Here is a 19,494-nt window from a genome sequence, read left to right as displayed (position 1 = left end):
ACTAATTCAGTAATTGTTATGCTATTTAACTGTGAATAACACTGGATTTTAAACACTAGCTGTATAAAACTCCTCCTGTTAAAGGTGTGTATAAAGGAGATGAGCTGAAATGCAGACTTCATGGAGAATGTTTGCTGTCAGGATATATCAAAGACAAAGCAGAGATCCATCCAGTCTCTTCCACTAAGCCCACAGAGGGAAAGACAACCATTCTCACACACACACCTGCATGAAGTTTAGATCACCAGGTAATCTAACTGCATGTCTGTGGACAGTGGGAAGAAACTGTAGAGGACCCAGAGAGAACCCACTGTAATTCTGTGGGAACACTGGTTATGGAAGCCTTACAGTTAGATATGAATACTGTCAAGAAACAGGACCTGAGTGGCAATTTCAATTATGAAGCCCAAGTTCTCCTCCTTGAATCGCTACCTTATCGTGGTGGAGGGGTTTGTGTGTCCCAGGGATCCCAGGGGCTATGTTGTCTGGGGGCTTTTGCCCCCTGGTAGGGTCTCCCATGGCAAATTGGTCCTGGGTGAGGGACCAGACAAAGAGCGATTCAGAAGACCCTTATGAAAAGGATATCGAGAGAACAGTTTACCCTCCCCGGGATAGGGTTACCAGGGCCCCCCCCTGGAGCCAGGCCCGGGGAGGGTGCCCGAGGGCGAGCGTCTGGTGGCCGGGCCTTAGTCCATGGGGCCCGGCCGGGCACAGCCCGAAGAGGAGACATGGGCCCATCCTCCCGCAGGCCCACCACCCGCAGGAGGCGCCATAGGGGTCGGGTGCATTGTGTGCCGGGTGGCGGCCAGGAGCGGAGGCCCTGGTGGACTGACCCCCAGCTGCCAAGACTGGCAATAGGGACATGGAATGTCACCTCTCTGGTGGGGAAGGAGCCTGAGTTAGTGCGTGAGGTTGAGAGGTACCGGCTAGATATAGTCGGGCTCACCTCTACGCATGGCTTGGGCTCTGGAACCAGTCTCCTGGAGAGGGGCTGGACTCTGTCTCAGTCTGGAGTTGCCCCTGGTGAGAGGCGGCGGGCTGGGTGGGTATTCTAATATCCCCTCGGCTTGCTGCCGGTACGTTGGGGATTTTCCCGGTGGACGAGAGGGTTTGTTCCCTGCGCCTTAGGGTCGGGGAACGGGTCCTGACTGTCATCTGCGCTTATGCGCCGAGTGGCAGTTCAGAGTTCCTAGAGTCCCTGGAGGGGGGTGGGGGTGCTGGAAGGTGCTCCACCTGGAGACTCTGTTGTCCTGCTGGGAGACTTCAATGCTCACGTGGGTAACGACAGCGAGACCTGGAGGGGCTTGATTGGGAGCAACGGCCTCCCTGATCTGAACCCGAGCGGTGCTTTGTTATTGGACTTCTGTGCTAATCACAGTTTGGCCATAATGAACACCCTGTTCGAACATAAGAGTGTCCATAAGTGCACGTGGCACCAGGACGCTCTAGGCCGTAGGTCGATGATCGATTTTGTAATCGTATCACCAGACCTGCGACCATATGTTCTGGACACTCGGGTAAAGAGAGGGGCTGAGCTGTCAACTGATCACCACCTGGTGGTGAGTTGGATCAGGTGGCGGGGGAGGACGCTGGACAGACCTGGTGCACCTAAACGCGTAGTGAGGGTGTGCTGGGAACGTCTAGCAGAGGCCCCAGTCCGCGAGATCTTCAACGCACACCTCCGGCAGAGCTTCAACAGCATTCCGAGGGAGACTGGGGACATTGAGTCCGAATGGACCATGTTCAGCGTCTCCATTGCCAAAGCTGCTGCATTGAGCTGCGGCCGCAAGGTGGTTGGTACCTGCCGTGGTGGTAATCCCCGAACCAAATGGTGGACACCAGAGGTGAAGGGAGCCACCAGGCTGAAGAAGGAGTCCTATCGGGCTTGGTTAGCCTGTGGGACTCCGGAGGCAGCCGACAGGTATCGACAGGCCAAGCGGAATGTGGCTCGGGCAGTGGCTGAAGCAAAAACTCGGGTGTGGGAGGAGTTCGGAGAGGCCATGGAAAAAGACTTTCGGACTGCCTCGAAGAGATTCTGGCAAACCGTCAGGCGTCTCAGGAGGGGAAAGCGGTGCTCTACCTGCACTGTGTATAGTGCTGGCGGAGCGCTGCTGACGTCGACTGAGAAAATTGTTAGGCGGTGGAAGGAATACTTCGAGGACCTCCTTAATCCCACTGACACGTCTTCCGAGGAGGAAGCAAAGTCTGGGGATGAGGGGAATGACCCGCCAATTTCCGGGGGCGAGGTCACTGAAGCAGTTAAACAACTCCTTGGTGGCAGAGCCCCTGGTGTTGATGAGGTCCGCCCCGAGTTCCTGAAGGCTTTGGACGTTGTAGGGCTGTCCTGGTTGACACGCCTCTGCAATGTTGCATGGTGATCAGGGGCAGTACCTGTGGACTGGCAGACCGGGGTGGTGGTCCCCATCTTTAAGAAGGGGGACCGGAGGGTGTGTTCCAACTACAGGGGTATCACACTCCTCAGCCTCCCTGGGAAAGTCTATGCCAGGGTGCTGGAAAGGAGAGTTCGTCCGCTAGTCGAACCTCGGATACAGGAGGAACAATGCGGTTTTCGTCCTGGTCGCGGAACACTGGACCAGCTCTTTATCCTCTCGAGGATACTTGAGGGTGCATGGGAGTTTGCCCAACCAGTCTACATGTGTTTTGTGGACTTGGAGAAGGCATTCGACCATGTCCCTCGGGGTGTCCTGTGGGAGGTGTTGCGGGAGTATGGGGTGTCTGGCCCATTGCTACGGGCCATTCGATCCCGATACAACCGTTGCAAGAGCTTGGTTCGCATTGCCGGCAATAAGTCGGACTCGTTCCCGGTGGGTGATGGGCTCCGCCAGGGCTGCCCTTTGTCTCCGGTTCTGTTCATAATTTTTATGGGCAGGATTTCTAGGCGCAGCCAAGTGGCGGAGGGCTTTCGCTTTGGTGGCCTCAGAATCTCATCTCTGATTTTTGCGGATGATGTGGTTCTGTTGGCTTCATCGGGTGAGGGCCTCCAGCTCGCACTGGAACGGTTCGCAGCCGAGTGTGAAGCAGCGGGAATGAGGATCAGCACCTCCAAATCTGAGGCCATGGTTCTCAGCCGGAAAAGGGTGGAGTGCCCACTCTGGGTCGGAGATGAGTTCCTGCCCCAAGTGGAGGAGTTCAAGTATCTCGGGGTCTTGTTCGCGAGTGATGGGAGAAGGGAGCCGGAGATCGACAGACGGATTGGGGCTGCAGCTGCAGTAATGCGGACGCTGCACCGGTCCGTCGTGGTGAAGAGGGAGCTGAGTGTAAAAGCGAAGCTCTCAATTTACCGGTCGATCTACGTCCCTACCCTCACCTATGGCCACGAGCTGTGGGTAGTGACCGAAAGAACGAGATCGCGGATACAAGCGGCAGAAATGAGCTTCCTCCGAAGGGTGGCTGGCCTCTCCCTTAGAGATAGGGTGGGAAGTTCGGCCATCCGGGAGGGGCTCAGAGTAGAGCCGCTGCTGCTCCACATCGAAAGGAGCCAGCTGAGGTGGTTCGGGCATCTGACAAGGATACCCCCTGGGCGCCTCCTGGGTGAGGTGTTCCAGGCATGTCCCACCAGGAGGAGGCCCCGGGGCAGACCCAGGACACGCTGGAGAGATTATATCTCTCGGCTGGCCTGGGAACGCCTTGGTATTCCCCCGGATAAGCTGGAGGAGGTGGCTGGGGAGAGGGAGGTCTGGGCCTCTTTGCTTAGGCTGCTGCCCCCGCGACCCGGCCTCAGATAAAGCGGATGAAGATGGATGGATGGATGGAAGCCCAAGTTTTCCCTCCATCCTGGATGAAAACAGGACAGTCACAGCAGAGATTTATAATAAAAAAGGGAGAGTGTGCACTGAAAATGAGATAAAAAACAAACTGCTGGATTTGGAGACGTGAACAAGCTGACGATAATAAACCTGTCAGAGGGGCTGAAGGATCAGAGCTCATGTTCTTATTGGCTGGGCGTGGATTGTACTTTGATAAGAGATATAGACAAAAATGTGTCAGAAATACTGACACGGCCTGCTGGACTGAAAAAATATTTACTGAGTGAATGATAATCATTTAATTCACTATTTTTATGTTTTTTAACTGTTCTTTGAACTCAGCATTTCTGATTTATTTCCCATGGTTTTAAGATTTTTATCGATTATAAGATTTTAAGCAATGAGTTCATGTTTACTTACAGAGCTTTATTGGAGGCTTTGACCACTGGCAGCATTCTCAGAAGAGCCTCCTCTGAAGCAGAATATTTCTTAAAGTCAAACTCATCCAGATCTTCTTCTGATGACAGTAACATGAAGGTCAGAGCTGAGCACTGAGCAGGAGACAGTTTACCTGTGGAGAGACTTCCTGAAGTCCTGTATTGTTGGATCTCCTCCACTAGAGAACGATCATTCAGTTCATTCAGACAGTGGATCAGATTGATGCTTTTCTCTGCAGACAGATTCTCACTGAGCTTCTTCTTGATGTACTGGACTGTTTCCTGATTGGTCTGTGAGCTACTTCCTGTTTGTGTCATCAGACCTCGTAGGAGAGTCTGATTGGTCTGCAGTGAAAGACCCAGGAGGAAGCGGAGGAACAAGTCCAGGTGTCCATTTGGACTCTGTAAGGCCTTGTTCACAGCACTCTGGTGAAAAGATTCTTTTTGGTTTAAAAAGCTAAATCTCTTGGAGGTTATTTGTTTCTGTTCAAGAAGATTTTTTCCAGAGTTGCTGAAGGTCAGATGGACATGAAGAGCAGCCAGAAACTCCTGAACACTCAGATGGATGAAGCAGAACACCTTGTCCTGGTACAGTCCTCTCTCCTCTTTAAAGATCTGTGTGAACACTCCTGAGTACACTGAGGCTGCTCTGATATCGATGCCACACTCTGTCAGGTCTGATTCATAGAAGATCAGCTTTCCTTTCTGCAGCTGATCAAAAGCCAGTTTTCCCAGAGACTCCATCATCTTCCTGCTCTCAGGACTCCAGTGTGCATCTGTCTCAGCTCCTCCATCATACTTGACCTTCTTCACTTTGGCCTGAACCACCAGGAAGTGGATGTACATCTCAGTCAGGGTCTTGGGCAGCTGTCCTCCCTCTCTGGTTTCCAGCACATCCTCCAGAACTGTAGCAGTGATCCAGCAGAAGACTGGGATGTGGCACATGATGTGGAGGCTTCGTGATGTCTTGATGTGGGAGATGATCCTGCTGGCCTGCTCCTCATCTCTGAATCTCTTCCTGAAGTACTCCTCCTTCTGTGGGTCAGTGAACCCTCTGACCTCTGTCACCATGCCAACACAGTCAGGAGGGATCTGATTGGCTGCTGCAGGTCGTGTGGTTATCCAGAGGTGAGCAGAGGGAAGCAGTTTCCCCCTGATGAGGTTTATCAGCAGCACATCCACTGAGGTGGACTTTCTAGGGTCAGTTAGGATTGTAGTTTTGTGGAAGTCCAGAGGAAGTCGACACTCATCCAGACCATCAAAGATGAACACAACCTGGAAGTCTTCAAAGCTGCAGATTCCTGCTTCTTTGGTTTCAGTAAAGAAGTGATGAACAAGTCCCACCAAGCTGAACTTTTCCTCTTTCAGCACATTCAGCTCTCTGAAAGTGAATGGAAATATGAACTGGATGTCCTGGTTGGCTTTGTCTTCAGCCCAGTCCAGGCTGTATTTCTGTGTTAAGACTGTTTTCCCAATGCCAGCCACTCCCTTTGTCAGCACTGTTCTGATTGGTTCATCTCTTCCAGGTGAGGCTTTAAAGATGTCTTCTTGTCTGATGGTTGTTTCTGGTCTGTCTGGTTTCCTGGATGCTGTTTCAATCTGTCTGACCTCATGTTCATCATTGACCTCTGCAGTCCCTCCCTCTGTGATGTAGAGCTCTGTGTAGATCTGATTCAGGAGGGTTGGGTTTCCTGCTTTAGCGATGCCCTCAAACACACGCTGGAACTTCTTCTTCAGCTTAGACTTAAGGTTACGATGACAAACAGCAGCTGGAAGTTCTGAATAATAATAATAAAAATACAACTTTAACAATCATATTTTACAAAATGCTGATGACAATTTCTGACCCACTGAGAAATGACTGAACACACTGGTGTCACAAGTCTCTCATTTACCCAGCAGCTTAAATCTTTAGATAAATCCTCTTACGTCTCTGCAGACGGTCAGCCAGCTCCTCCTGCTTCATTCTCCTCAGGAAGTCCACTGTGATCTTCACAAATGCCTCTCTGCTGTTTCTCCTCTGCTCATCATCCTCCCTCTGAAACTCCAAGCACTGGGGCTTATTTGGATTCAGAGCCTTCTGGATCTTCTTCAGCTCGTTCTTCACAAAAGTGATGATGTTGTCCTCCAGCAGCTGGAACAGAATACTTTATGAATGACCCACCACTCTGAACTTTAGTCCACACAACATCCACTTCTTTACCATCAAGGGGCATATCATCCGCGAACTCTTTACCAATTATAGGTTTGACTTTATCTGATTAACTGAGACTTTGTCCACAACTCCATGATCCCAAAAAGTTGATTCTGTTCATATGAATGCAGCGATTTCAGTGGGAGAAACATTTCACTGGTGTTCAGAGCTGAACTACCAACAGGTTGATGATCAAAGCCAGAAACTTGGAGATGTTTCAGGTGACTGAGTTGATCGTACAGACAACTGGTCTTAAAGGTTCACTCTGTTTACGCATACAGATCAGTATTTAAGGTTTGACTCTCATCATCCACTGGAGCACAAACTGGGCGTCATCAGGACACAACAACACAGAACAAACACCATCCCCACAGACACAGCAGCCAGCGAAGCAGAAGAACTTCACATCAAGAAGGTCCTGAGTAAATGTGAACGCTGGTTTGAGGGCGGAGTCAAGGAGGCCATTTATGTGAAAAGGAAAGACCATCTCTGAATGGAGGAGGGGCCTAAGGGTACAACTGTCACCATCTTACATGCTGTGATTGCAGCCATTCCCCAGCTCTCTGTGAACTGGACTCATGAACATTGATCAACAACCATTGATCAATGGTCCTGACAATATGCGTACCAATGATCAATGAACTGACCTCCCAGCCCATTGTTCCTTCAGTGGGCTGGTTTCAGTCATACAAATGTCCTGTTTATGAGATTGAAACCTGCAGTCAGCTGAGACTGAAGAAGTCACCTGATGATGATGAAACGTTTCTCTCACTGAAAACATCCAGATGAACAGAATCAAGCTTTTTGGGATTTACGTACCTGGATGATTGAGCATCAAGACACAACTCTGTGACTTTTCTCAGATGAATAAATCCTCTCCTCCAGCTTTGTTTACATCTACCAGCCCTGTGGCGCTGCCCAGGGACAATAATCTATGTGAGAGGTGGAAAGTCATACAGGTGTCTGCTCCTGCCTTCAGTTATTTTATCTACTGTGTGTCAACTGGCTGAACCTCCTCCAACTGTCTACTGTCTCCCTAAACTCAACAATGACTTCGTGATCTATCCATTCTCTGACCAAACACATCCTGCTGCAGGAGGTTAACATAGCAGCCAATGATGATCCCACTCACTGTGAACAACACATTTGGACCTGATTTGCTGCTCTGGTTTACACGTGAACTTCCACTGCTGCTGTCACCAACTTGAGAGGCTCTACAGAAAAACTGGACTTGTCCATAAAAACAATAAACTACATTACAAGGACAGCATTGCTCAATCAACTCTAATTACTACTGACATGTTATCTCTTCTAACTAAGGTACAGACACTCAAACTTGCTGCTTTCAGTGAGAAGTCAAATGTCTGAATATGAGCTGGAAGCTGCTGAGAGTCCTCCTCCTTCCCGTGGGGTTTACTTTCTCTACTACTTTCACTATAAACACGCCCCTTTCATGCACCTGCAGAGGGCCACCAGCAGATGGAGCTGTCTTAAACAAATCCACTTGGATAGTTAGCTGTAGATGACTTTATCAGTATGATTGTAGGATTTTGAGTTATTCTTTAGATTTATTTAAACTCTTATATTGTGCACAAGTGTTGAGCGACCCATAATTTCTCTGTACTTTTCATAAGAGCAGCCAGACTTTCAGCTAGTTTTTCTTTGCTCTGCAGGTTTTATGAAGGTGTGTCAAAGTTGTTCTTTGGACATTAGCTGCTTTTTAAATCATTTTCAGTCCTCGTACAGGAACATTCTTCAAGCTAAATCCAAGTGTGTTAGACCAGAGTTAACCTGATAGATATGTGTGGGTGTGTAACTCTTAGAAGCTGATTGGCTGCTTTTTATGGGGGCTGGGTCTTTGGAAAGTGTTTTAGTAACACACCCTGAACTGCACACTTTAACAAACAACATGAGATTTTAACAGTAATGTAAAACTCATGTGATTCACTGTTATTAAGCACAAACACATCTATGGCCCTGTTTCCATTAGTAGCTGCTCAGATCGACTCACCACAGGTCGCCACGACTGGACTGGATCCACTGGTTTCCATTACAGTTGAGGACCACCTAATGTGGTCGTCTCAATACAGCCGAGTGTCAGCTCACATCATTAGTAAGTGCTAATGCTGCTAATTTCCATCATATTTGTCATTTATTGCTCAAAGTTTTTGAAGAAACAGTTATTCAGCTTCATTCCCACTGATCTCGACTACAAACTGTTTCACTTTGGTTTCTGTTTAAAGCCTCGATGTTTAAAACATTTCCCTGTGATCACATTTGCACCGTCTGATTTCAAAGTTTGTTTCTTTTGGTCGTTTAGTCCACAGAGTCCTTGGTGTTCTGAAAGGGACCTATAAATAAATGCATTATTATTAATATTAAAGTAGTTGTTGTACATGTACAGACCATATATATGGAGTCCAGCTGTGTTTGATGCTGCTGGGCAGACTGACCACTGGGAACCTCTGAGCTCTGCTGCTCCACTCTGTGGAGGAACCATGAAGGATTAGATCAACACAGGATAAAGATCCAGGAGTTTCTGCTCAAATAACTTCATCTGAATCAAGTCTGTCAAGTTTTAAACTCTCAGATTGTGAACATATCAGTAATTTTCAGTCTGTTTTCATGGACGTCCTTTCAGTGGTGATGTCAGGGATGATTTTGAAGAAGCTCATCAAACTGAACCATCAGCAGATCACTGCTCCAAAACCAGAACATGATCCGAGTCTCCCTCCACCACCAGAACACCAGCTTTACTAACGTGGTAGATCAGTGTAGTACAGATCAATAACTGATGAGTCATTTGATCAAAATCACTGAGTGCTTCACGTCTGACCCTCTGATGCTTCTGTAGACATTTTGCATATTTAATGAATGTCTGACAGTTTTACATTCATTCTATGAACACAGTGGAAATGTTGTGTTATAGTCTCCATGTTGTTTCCAGCATCATAAATTCTTAAGTTCAGAAAATTAGATTCTTTCTTCACAGCTGAAAAACAACAACATTTATTCTCTATTGAAATCTGCATCGTCCACTCCAAAGGTCACAATCTGAAGGTAACATCTGGTTTTGTTCCCTGTGGTTAACTCTGAGCATCAGTATGGTGGGATTTATCCACTACATCCACACCACTGTGGTTCAGTGTTGTCCTGATGGAGTAACAGCAGCCAGTATGATCCAGGCTTTAGCTGCTGGGTCTCTGTGTGACCTCTCAGACTGTTTAACAGATCAGACACAAAGAGAATCAGAGCAGCTCTGTTCTTTAAAGACAAACATGAACCCACTCAGGTCACACTTTCCCCACAGATATGAGCATCACTGTCCTCAAACAGCAAATGACCAAGTCGAACATTTGGATCTTTTCTCTTTCATTGTTTTCTTTTTAATGAATCTTTGTAACAATCTGAGGATGTTTCAGGTCATATTTATCCAGGAAACACAAACATGTAAAGGAGTCATCACAGCTCTCTGACCTCGTTGCTCCAGGTTCACCACTGAAGTCTGGAACGTCATCTTTGGACCGGTCACTCCTCACAGACGGACAGCTGGACCCTGCAGACTGTGACCTCTGACCTCTGCAGACACAAACATGATTGAAGCAGCTGTGATCACACAGACTGCAGATAATGCAGCTGTTTCCTGTCAGTAACATCCTCTTAGATTAGAGTTCAGCTTTTTACAGGAAAACTGGACAAAAGTGATTTTTGTTACAAACTCATTTTCATTTCCTCTCAGCTCACAAACACAGTCAGACAATCAACCAGAGTCAACACTGATTATAATGTCAGTGCAGAATTATTTCTGTTACTCAGTGAGTTCAGCTCTCTGACCTCGTTGCTCCAGGTTCACCACTGAAGGCTGGAGGTCGACCTTTGGACCGGTCACTCCTCACAGACGGACAGCTGGACCCTGCAGACTCTGCTCTGTCCTCCTCTTCCTCCATCATCATCTTCAGTCAGTCTGAGAGGTAAACCACAAACACTCAGTGAGTTCACATTAACAGGAGGAACTGAGTTACAGTCGCTGACCTCTGACCTGTCATGTGACCATGAAACCAGGTCAATATGTCTGTAGGTTCAGTCATCCAGGTCATGTGATCTAAGGAGCTTGGAGAGAAAAGAGACGTCTTTAAGTTTCTGGAAGACGTTTCATCAGAGAAGCTTCTTCAGCTCTCAAACCAAACGGTGGAGAGTCCCAGATATTTAAACCTGAGAGGGAAAGAAAGCATGTCGCTGACCCACCACTGATGTTATTTCAAGGAGGAAACTGAGAGCCTTTGCACCAGGAGCACAAACATCAGCTCCAGCAATGATCCACTGATGTGTTTTTATTCCATGTATGAATGTTGTTATTGACAGAGATGACGTTTGTGTGTCAGTGATGCAGTGACTGTTGTTGTTACCTGTACAGGCTGGTTAGACTCTATGAAACAGATCATACAGATCTCTGCATGTTAGAAGAGACTATTAAAGGTCATGAATGAGACAAAGGCAGGGAGGCGTCCTTTACAGCTAAACAGCAGAGTGAGAGAACAGCCAGCACCTCTACATTTATCACATTATACAGCACATGTATGATACTGACAGGGATGAGAAGAATTTAGTGATTCTGATCCCATCATTGATATTACTTATTGATTCTCAGTAGCTCTGCTCTGACAGTCACCACCATCACTGAGCAGCATATCAAAGACATTTGTGCACATTGAAGAAAATATAATCTGATCAAACATTATTCAGCTTTAAATATTGTTCAGCTTTAAAGTTACTGTGCAACTGTGTAATAAAAATGTGCTCACGACTTTGGCCTTGAGAGCGATAAGAAGCGATCGCCTCATCCTGCAGGTGCAAGATATCTGCAAGCGAAGAGACTAGAACACCCAAGGCCGATTTCCTTTTATGGAGTTGTTTTTTCTGCTAATGCAGCACTTTCCTCACAACCCCCTCCTGTAAGTTTTAGAGAATATATACCCATCCTCACAGCAAATATTAGGAATCTCTTGATGTGAGCTGTGTTGAGAGGTTGTCTCTGTCTCAATAAAAGTTCACTGATTCCCCATCTGCAGCAGGTGTCCGGTTGTCTTCATTCTCCGCCAGCCTGGTTAAGTCAATTCCTCCTTAACATCTAAAAGAACCTATTTAATGAAGGAAGACGGGTTCACTTTGTGTTTAATATTATTCTATTGCTGTTGTTTTTTTTATATCCTTCAATTGGCGTCACGAAACAGGATCCGCTCCAGGTCAACTGGAACGGATGGGAGGATTTCGGCCGTGGTCTGAGTGAACGGAGTTTGGACAAAAGCTGTGTGCACACAAAAACAAGGTAAGCAGACCTTTTATTTCTGCTATATTGAACATTATAAAAATACTTAGTGTCCAAACTCCTAGTAATTCATAACCAAAATTGTCTGGCTTACTTAAGGCTTGTTGAGAATCAGACAAGTGAATAAGAGATAAGTGAATAAGAAATAAGTGAATAAGTGAATAAAGATAAGAGTGAACTGAGGTCTGACCACGGTTGCAGCCGACGGGTTGCTCTCCGGTGTCGGATACATACCTCAGTGCAGGTCTGGGACCTTGAAAGGGTTTATTAGTAACGCCTTTCTAAACAAATTAAAAGGTTAAAGGCCTTGAGAATATTTTTTAGTAATATTCTCTAAACTACAGAAGGGTTAGGAAGGCCCAGAGGACTTTATTAGAAAAGATCCTCTAAAACTTAAAAAGGAGAAGTACTGGTTGGAGTCCAAAGGAGGGGTCCCTTTGATCAATAGGAGAAAACGGATCTCTTCTTAAAACCCCGATGATTTTAGTGTTTTAAATGTTTTGATGTTCTGTTTGATATTGGACACACATAAATACACGCTGAATGCTTGCTGTGGAACACTGGGCAGGACAGTTTGGTTCTCCGTTGTTCACAGATTACACAATTAAAGGAACTAGGTTCCTCTTTTGGTTAAAATAATACACCACACATAGAATTTTTTTTTTACACATTTATTACATACATAAGGAGGGTAATGAGTGACTGCAGGTAATGTATGAAGTGTGAATGAGACGTGTGAACAAGGTGACAACCAACTAGCACCCCTATCAGGAAGCTCTAGGCAAGGTTACCCGCCAGACTCCGGTTTGGTAGAAGCTTGGTAACACCTGAAGGGATATTTCAGTGCTGACTCACCTTTAAAGCAGCGCCCCAGCTGTTAGTGCCTAACAGAGGCAGAAACCCAGCTGGCCCAAATTCTCCTTTAAAATCAATAAAAGAACACTCCTCCATTGACAGTAAAATGGATGGAGAATTAGATCGAGAAACTAATGATGATGGTTGGGGTCCCGGTGTTATTCTTAGCACATTGGGAGAACAATTAACATGTGTTGAGACAGTCATCAACTCCACACACCAGCCTAAAGAAGCAAAAAAGCAGAAAGAGTCATTGAGGAAAACAGCTGAAAGGTTAATGAAAGAAAAGGGAAAGGACGAGGGGAGTAGTGGTAACTGGGGAATAATTTGGCAGAATAAGGCTATGCAGGCAAAAGAGAAAGAGGAAGAAGCCAACTCAGCAGCAGCAGGTGCAGGTGTGATGAGCGGGGTGAGACACAGAAAGGAAGCAGATAAGCACGCAGGCCGCAAAGCTAAATTTAATCACTGGGTGTGTTTATGGGAAACTGCAAAACCACACATGAAGAAAAATAGGTCTCAGCCACCTCCCTATTCTGCCTCAACTCCTCCCTCAGCAGGCATATATCCGGTACTTAATATCTCTGGTGGAATAATGACTATTGGAGAAGAACCGCCCGTAGCTCCAACTCCCATAGATACCAAGCATTTTTGCCCAGGAAGCTCCTCTCTGTCGACGACATCCTCAGCTAGTAGTAGAGCCCCCTCTTCTATGTCCCATTGTTTTGGAACCGGATCTGAGGGCCTAACTGACCCCTTTGCGAGCGCACCATTTGCGGTTCGAATGAACAGACAGGAACCCACTGAACAACAATTAACTGATCAAGAAGCAGCATTACGCAGCTGCTTAAATGAACATAGGTCAGTGGTCCAGGTGAATAATCGTGTTGCGTCAGCCCCTCTTTCCCGGTCCAACCCCTTTGCCAGCACTCCTGTCGCTGTTAAGGGAGATCTGACCGCTACTGCAAAAACTGAGCCTGGCACTTCACCAAATGTCACAGTTACCATGTCTTTGGTGGGCCGTCAGGATCCGGAAACACAGATGAGTTTAGCCCACGCTTTTGCTGACACTGCTACCCCACCAGGCGGGGAAGAAACTGAGGATACTGATGATGAACTCAGTGACCTTAACAATACACGCCCCTCTACCCCTCCCAGTTTAGGATATCAGACTAGATCTAAGGGCCCTGTGCCTCAGCCTCCAGGCATATTTCCCCTGGTCCAGACTAAAGCGCAACGTAGACCAGTGTATCAACCTTATTCATTCGGAGATGTCCAGGCCCTAGTGGACAAACTCCCTGACATAACGGAGGGAGGGAATGCCTGGTTGGCTGGTTTGGATAAATACACAGCTGGACAGGACCTCGCACTGGGAGATTTTAGAGCTATTATAACTAGGTGCACATCCCGATCTCAGGCAGCGGACCTGGAACAAAATGCGGGTACTACCATGCATGAGAACGAGGTGCCACTAATGCAGGCCTTGAGGTTTATTGGACCGGCCCTGCGCAAACAATTCCCACCCAAAAATCAAGGCACCTTACAGAAATTTAAATGGGAGGGAAAGCAAAATCCCACCCATTATCTAAATCAGGCTGTTGAAGACTGGGTGAACCATACAGGTCATCACCCCAGTAGGACTTGTTCACAGAGCATGTGGTTTAGAAGGGCGGTGCTGAGGGGCATTCCGGAGTCAGTAAGCCAGAAAATGGAGGATAATCCTGATTTGCAGGACTGTGACTTTGCAATCTGGAAGAAACATTTGATTTTTAATCTTAACAAAGTGCAGATTAAGTCTGATGATAAAGCGGAGAGCGTCGAAGATTTACAGTTGCAACTGTTGAAGGTTCAGCTGCAGAAAGCTAAAAACGACCTGGGTGGAAAAGGTGACAAGCCTAAAAAGCAGCTTGTGGCCGCTGCGGCTCCCGCTCCTGGTCCAGTTGCCCCTGATTTGTATCCGAACCCATGGCCAACTGATCCACAGCCCCCCCAGTATGGTGCTTATCACTCCCCGGCCCCTTATGGGCAGAGAGGTTCCCCATTTGGAGGAAACGGAGGTGGTTTCAGGGGAAGGGGTCAGATGGGAGGTGGTAGGGGAGGCCAGATGTATGTTTGTTTCCGGTGTGGACAACCTGGACACTGGGCTAAAGCGTGCCCTTTGAACCCGGCTGCTGGAAGAGGCAGGGGAGCCCGTGGTGGGCCCTATCAGCATCCTGGCCACAGAGGTGGACCTCGTGGTGCTTTAGTTGAAGTGCCCCCGGCCCCACAGATGCCTGTGATGGGGTGGGAGTACTACGAGGGTGGTCCCCAGCTATAGGACACCCCACAGACTGCCCAGGACAGTGAAGGGACAACGGCGGACCCTATGCTGTCCATAACTGTAGATAGAAGAAGAAGCAGCTTTTTAGTGGACACTGGAGCTACGTACTCCACCATTAAGGATGTTGCTCGTGAAAGACTTACTGACAGAGTGATTACAGTGGTGGGCATATCTGGGGAACCTAAAACTCTGCCTTACACCGTGCCCCTCCCCACAACGGTTGGAGATCAGACCTTGTTACACACCTATGTTTGTTCAAAACAGGCGCCTGTGAATTTACTGGGAAGAGACTTGTTGATTAAATTAGGAGCCACAATACTCTGCTCTTCACAAGGCCTAACTGTGACTCTCCCTACTGGGGTTGTACTTCCCTGCTCTGAGGGCCCAGAGGGAGGTGGTCAGTTTCTGCTGCAACCCTCCTCCTGTTTGGCGGACTCTGCTGACATCTACTGGGCATTATTGGAAGTTGAAACACCTGCTGAACCAGGAGTTTGGACTGCTTTTCAGCAATGGCGGCCGTGGCTCTCACTCCTACATCCTTATGTCCCTCCCCCTGACCCACCTCATGTTACACTGTTTTATGACAGGCATGACACCACCTGGTACCAGCACATGTTCCAAGAGCAGTGTGAGGGGCGGGCTTGGTCTCTGAACATGTCGTGCATTTTTGCGGCACCGGAGGGAGTGGCAGCAGCGGTTACTTTTACAACAGATCAATTACAGTGGTACATGATGTCTGATGAGGCAGCTCCCCATGTGTCACTGGCCTTACATCCTGGACACCAGGCTAAGGAGCTGGGTGGAATGGTTAAACGTTCCCTTGCGGCCACTGACTGGACACCTACAAAACTCCCACAGGTTTTGTTTTCTCCATCTACCAAGACATACCAAATTTTAAATGATTGCTTTAATTCCTCAACACTGCAACATGGAGTGGTCAGCGGGTCACATGGAAGAGAACACACAGACCACTGTGATGCTGCGCCTTTACTCGACTCTCTTCCAGATTGTTTGTGGTCCCTTGGACCCACAGATGTAGGTTTAGTTGATGTGGAGCCAGTCTCTTTTCAACTGTCATCTGCTACCCCTTTGTGGCAGCCTCAGTACCCACACAGACCGGAGGCTGAGGCTGGGATTGCAGAAACAATTTCTGGTTTGGTCACTGCCGGTGTCTTGGAGCCCTCCTGCTCTAAGTGGAACACGCCCATCCTACCCGTTGAGAAAAAAGGCACGGGGAAGTTCAGAATGGCACATGATTTGAGAAGGATTAATGCCTTACTTGGCACTCCTACTTTGCCTGTGCCTAATCCTTATGTTGCCTTGACCAACCTCCCACCATCTCATGCCTGGTTCACCTGCATTGACTTGGCTAATGCCTTTTTCTGCCTCCCACTTCGTGAGTCACTGCGTGACATTTTCTCATTTACATTTAGAGGCCGACAATGGCGTTACACTCGCTTACCACAGGGATTTGCCCTCTCCCCAGGACTGTTTAATCAGTGTTTGAAAGAACTTTTACAAACCAGCCCACTACCATCTGACTGTATGTTAATACAATATGTGGATGACCTTTTGCTGTCTGCCCCCACGGCTGACATCTGTTTGGAGGCCACCAGAGTGGTACTTCACCACCTGGCCAACACAGGTTTTAAAGTGAGCAAAAACAAACTACAGATTGCAAGAAAACAGGTTTCTTTTCTAGGCCGCATGGTCTCACAGTCCGGTATTTCCTTGTCCCCAGAACACAGGAACTCCATTTTGCACCATCCAAAACCTCTAACTGTAAAAGACATGTTGTCATTTTTGGGCCTGACTGGTTACAGCAGGACCTATGTCCCAGACTATGTTGGCCTTACTTCCCCTTTGCGCGTTTTGGTAAATGAACAAGGCATGAGAAACCTCTCTGCTCCCCTCTCATGGACTACAGAAACAGAACAGGCGTTTATAAAGTTAAAACAACAGCTTTCTGTCGCCTCTGACCTTGCTGTGCCAGATTATGCTTTGCCTTTTCATCTTGATGTTTCTGGAACTGGAACCCATATCAATGGTATCCTGTTCCAGAAAAAAGGGGGAGAGAGAAAAGTGTTGACATATGTAAGCGTAATGCTTGACAACACTGAAAAACGCCACCCACCGTGCACACAACACGTTTCTGGACTTGCAAAAATCATTCAGAAAACAGCACACATAGTGATGAACCACCCACTAAAAATTTTGACATCACACAGTGTGGTGGCCTACGTCTCCTCACAGGCCTTCACACTCACTTCACTCAGGCAGAGACGCCTCAGTACCATTTTGGAAGCACCACACATCACCTACTCACATGAAGGCATAAACATGGCTGATCACATGGGATCAGGGGAACCACATATGTGTGAAGAGGTTGTGCAGGTACAGGAGAAAATCAGGCCAGATTTGCAGGCAGAACCTCTAATGGATGCAGAAAAAGATTGGTTCACAGATGGATGTTGTTTTAGAACTGAAAGTGGAATGTTGAAGGCTGCATGGGCAATAGTGGAACAGACAGACATGAGATGGAAAACAGTGAAAGCAGAGCAGTTGACAGGACAACAGTCTGCACAGAGAGCTGAACTGAGAGCGGTGATTGAAGCCTTAAGGATGGGAAAGGGACAGAAAGTGAATATATACAGTGATTCAGCTTATGCTGTGGGAGCAGTGCATGTGGAGCTCAAGCAGTGGCTAAGAGCTGGTTTTTTGACAGCCAGCGGAAAGCCTATTAAACATGAGATAGAAATGAGGGAATTAGCGGAAGCACTGTTGTTACCTGTTAAGGTGGCAGTGGTAAAATGCAAAGGACACAGTGCCGGATTGAACTTAGTGGCATTAGGTAACAAACAGGCCGACTTAGTAGCTAAGCAGACAGCTGGTTACTTACCCTCCCTGATTATGGTAATGGACCCAGAAGCCACACCCCCTCCAGAAAGACCACCCATACAACTAGGCCTAGCCACAATCAGAGAGTTACAGGACAAAGCCAGCCCCCAGGAAAAATCATTATGGGTAACAAGAGGGGCCACAAACACAGATGTTTGGCGTGGCCCAGATGGAAGGCCCATTCTACCGCCAGGGGTCAGACAGACAGCAATGGAAGAGGCACATGGAGTGGGGCATGTGGGACCTGCACAAATGATGAGGAACTTAGCCACCTGGTGGCACCCTTATCTAAAAGACATGACAAAATACATGGTTAAAACCTGTAAGGAGTGCAACCAATTTGGAATCAAGCCCGCCTTCAAGCCAATAGCAGGGTACTTCCCCATCCCACTTTGCCCAGGGAAAGAAATAATCATTGATTACACAGACATGGTGGACAGAGTAGGTAGTTACAGGTACCTGCTGGTGGCTGTGGATGCATTTTCAGGTTGGCCAGAAGCCTGGCCGACAGCAGGTGAAAACAGTAGAACTGTGGTGAAGTGTCTGATTAATCATTATATACCACAGCATGGGTTTCCCGAGGTCATAAGGTCGGACAATGGTTCACATTTCAGGAACCACGATCTGCAGAGGGTTGAAGCCGCATTAGGTTTGAAACATAAGTTTGGCTCAGTTTACCACCCCCAATCCCAGGGGAAAGTGGAAAGGATGAATCAAACTCTAAAAACTAAATTGGCTAAAATCTGTGCACAGACCAAATTAGATTGGGTTAAGGCATTGCCTCTTGCATTAATGTCCATAAGATGCTCAGTAAATCAAACCTCTGGTTACACTCCATTTGAGTTGGAGCATGGCAGGCCTTTTCCTGGCCCCTCCTCTCGCCTGTTAATGTCGGATGAAGCTGATTCAGACCTCGATCCGAGGACATATTATAACATGCTCCGCAGTTTTGTTGCCCAGTATTCCTCACAGGTCGCTGAAAGAAACCAGCAAGAGCTGAAAGAGGCGGCTACACCTGGAATGGACTACGTCCTCCTGAAAGTCACAAAGAGAAAGTGGGCTGAGCCTCGCTGGACAGGCCCTTACCGCATAACAGAGCGGACCTCCCACGCTGTCAGGCTCGAAGGGAAAGGTGACACCTGGTTTCATTACACACAGTGCGCTGCTGCCACCGAACCAGGAAGAACCTTGAGAGAGGTGCAGAAGGACCTGTCAGAAGGAGCTGCAACAGCATCACCAACCACTTGAGGGAGCCAAAGCTCAACCTACAAGCCGGCTGGTTACAAAAAAGGGTGTTCTTCATACTGAACTAAACATTTTTATTTTTCTATTTTTAACATCTTTTATGACTTTGCTTTTATATTGGCTTGAGTTTTTAAGATTTACATTTTACATTGCAATAGTTTTAACTGCTGAAAGCTCATTTAAAGTTGTGTCACTGATACTTTTTGTTGCTCTTTAACTCCTAGAACACGCCCTTGGCGAGGTGGGGGGAACTGGACCACCTTTCTCTGCCCCATCATCCTCTATTAGAAGACATCCAAGCTAAGTAAACATGTCTTGGCCCTTTCCCCCTGAAATGACAGGCAGGCAAAGATGTTGCGTCTTTGTTTGCTTCCTGGCCCTGGGTCTCATTCCCATTGGCATAATCCTGATCTGTGAAGGGCCCCCGACACTTCTGACACCTTCAAGTTCAAAAG

At 47.5% G+C, this 19,494-nt stretch overlaps 2 protein-coding genes across 2 annotated transcripts in view; one reads left to right on the top strand and one right to left on the bottom strand.

Annotated features, from left to right (window-relative positions):
• LOC309703020 (NACHT, LRR and PYD domains-containing protein 3-like) overlaps nt 1-19,494 on the bottom strand; it is a 198,082-nt gene that overhangs the window by 28,164 nt on the left and 150,424 nt on the right. The window contains exons 4-8 of the mRNA XM_082527729.1: nt 9,876-9,977; nt 8,805-8,883; nt 6,134-6,338; nt 4,188-5,982; nt 3,312-3,795 (exon numbers count right to left, since the gene is read on the bottom strand). Coding sequence (XP_082383855.1) covers nt 3,312-3,795; nt 4,188-5,982; nt 6,134-6,338; nt 8,805-8,883; nt 9,876-9,977 — 2,665 coding nt within the window. The remainder of the gene's footprint in view (nt 1-3,311; nt 3,796-4,187; nt 5,983-6,133; nt 6,339-8,804; nt 8,884-9,875; nt 9,978-19,494) is intronic.
• On the top strand, nt 11,111-18,301 carry LOC309702239 (uncharacterized protein). Its single transcript, XM_082526778.1, has 2 exons — nt 11,111-11,502; nt 11,630-18,301. Exon 2 carries the CDS (start codon nt 12,686-12,688, stop codon nt 14,891-14,893), a length of 2,208 nt encoding a protein of 735 aa, XP_082382904.1. The 5' UTR covers nt 11,111-11,502; nt 11,630-12,685; the 3' UTR covers nt 14,894-18,301.

This window comes from Aulonocara stuartgranti (genome assembly GCF_965226115.1).
Source record: "Aulonocara stuartgranti genome assembly, chromosome: 3".
Classification (NCBI taxonomy): Eukaryota; Metazoa; Chordata; class Actinopteri; order Cichliformes; family Cichlidae; genus Aulonocara; species Aulonocara stuartgranti.
Note: the sequence above shows the minus strand (reverse complement) of the source record. Positions and strands in the feature narration are given on the sequence as shown.

What these genes read in the sequence shown, in the direction of transcription:
- LOC309702239 (XM_082526778.1), top strand. Translation starts at nt 12,686, where the DNA reads ATGGATGGAGAATTAGATCGAGAAACTAATGATGATGGTTGGGGTCCC.